The sequence below is a fragment of the Haliaeetus leucocephalus genome, unplaced genomic scaffold, assembly GCF_000737465.1.
Source record: "Haliaeetus leucocephalus isolate CR32 unplaced genomic scaffold, Haliaeetus_leucocephalus-4.0 Scaffold384, whole genome shotgun sequence".
NCBI lineage: Eukaryota > Metazoa > Chordata > Aves > Accipitriformes > Accipitridae > Haliaeetus > Haliaeetus leucocephalus.
The window spans coordinates 3,471,495-3,471,920 of NW_010972820.1; the positions used below are offsets into that span (position 1 = coordinate 3,471,495).

The following is a 426-nucleotide window of genomic DNA, read 5'->3' on the forward strand; positions in this document are numbered from 1 at the left end:
CGGCGGGAAGCCCAAGACCGGGCACCTCTGCCTCTACTGCGGGAAGCTCTACTCCCGCAAGTACGGGCTGAAGATCCACATGCGGACTCACACCGGCTACAAGCCGCTCAAGTGCAAGGTCTGCCTGCGGCCCTTCGGGGACCCCAGCAACCTCAACAAGCACATCCGCCTGCACGCCAAGGGCAACACGCCCTACCGCTGCGAGTACTGCGGCAAGGTGCTGGTGCGGCGCCGCGACCTGGAGCGGCACGTCAAGTCCCGGCACCCGGGGCAGAGCCTCGGCAAGGCGGCCGAGGACAAGAGTGACTCTGGCTACGCGCACCCCGAGCAGGAGCAAAAGACTGACAACGAGAGCGACGTGGACGTCTGCTTCACCGACGACCAGAGCGACCCGGAGAGCGGCAGCAGGAACCGCGAGCAGTGATG

General features: G+C 66.2%; 1 protein-coding gene across 1 annotated transcript in view; it reads left to right on the forward strand.

Annotated features, from left to right (window-relative positions):
* PRDM13 (PR domain containing 13) overlaps window positions 1-424 on the forward strand; it is a 6,999-nt gene extending 6,575 nt beyond the window's left edge. Inside the window, exon 6 of the mRNA XM_010573443.1 lies at window positions 11-424. Coding sequence (XP_010571745.1) covers window positions 11-424 — 414 coding nt within the window. The remainder of the gene's footprint in view (window positions 1-10) is intronic.
* Window positions 425-426: the final 2 nt, after the last annotated feature.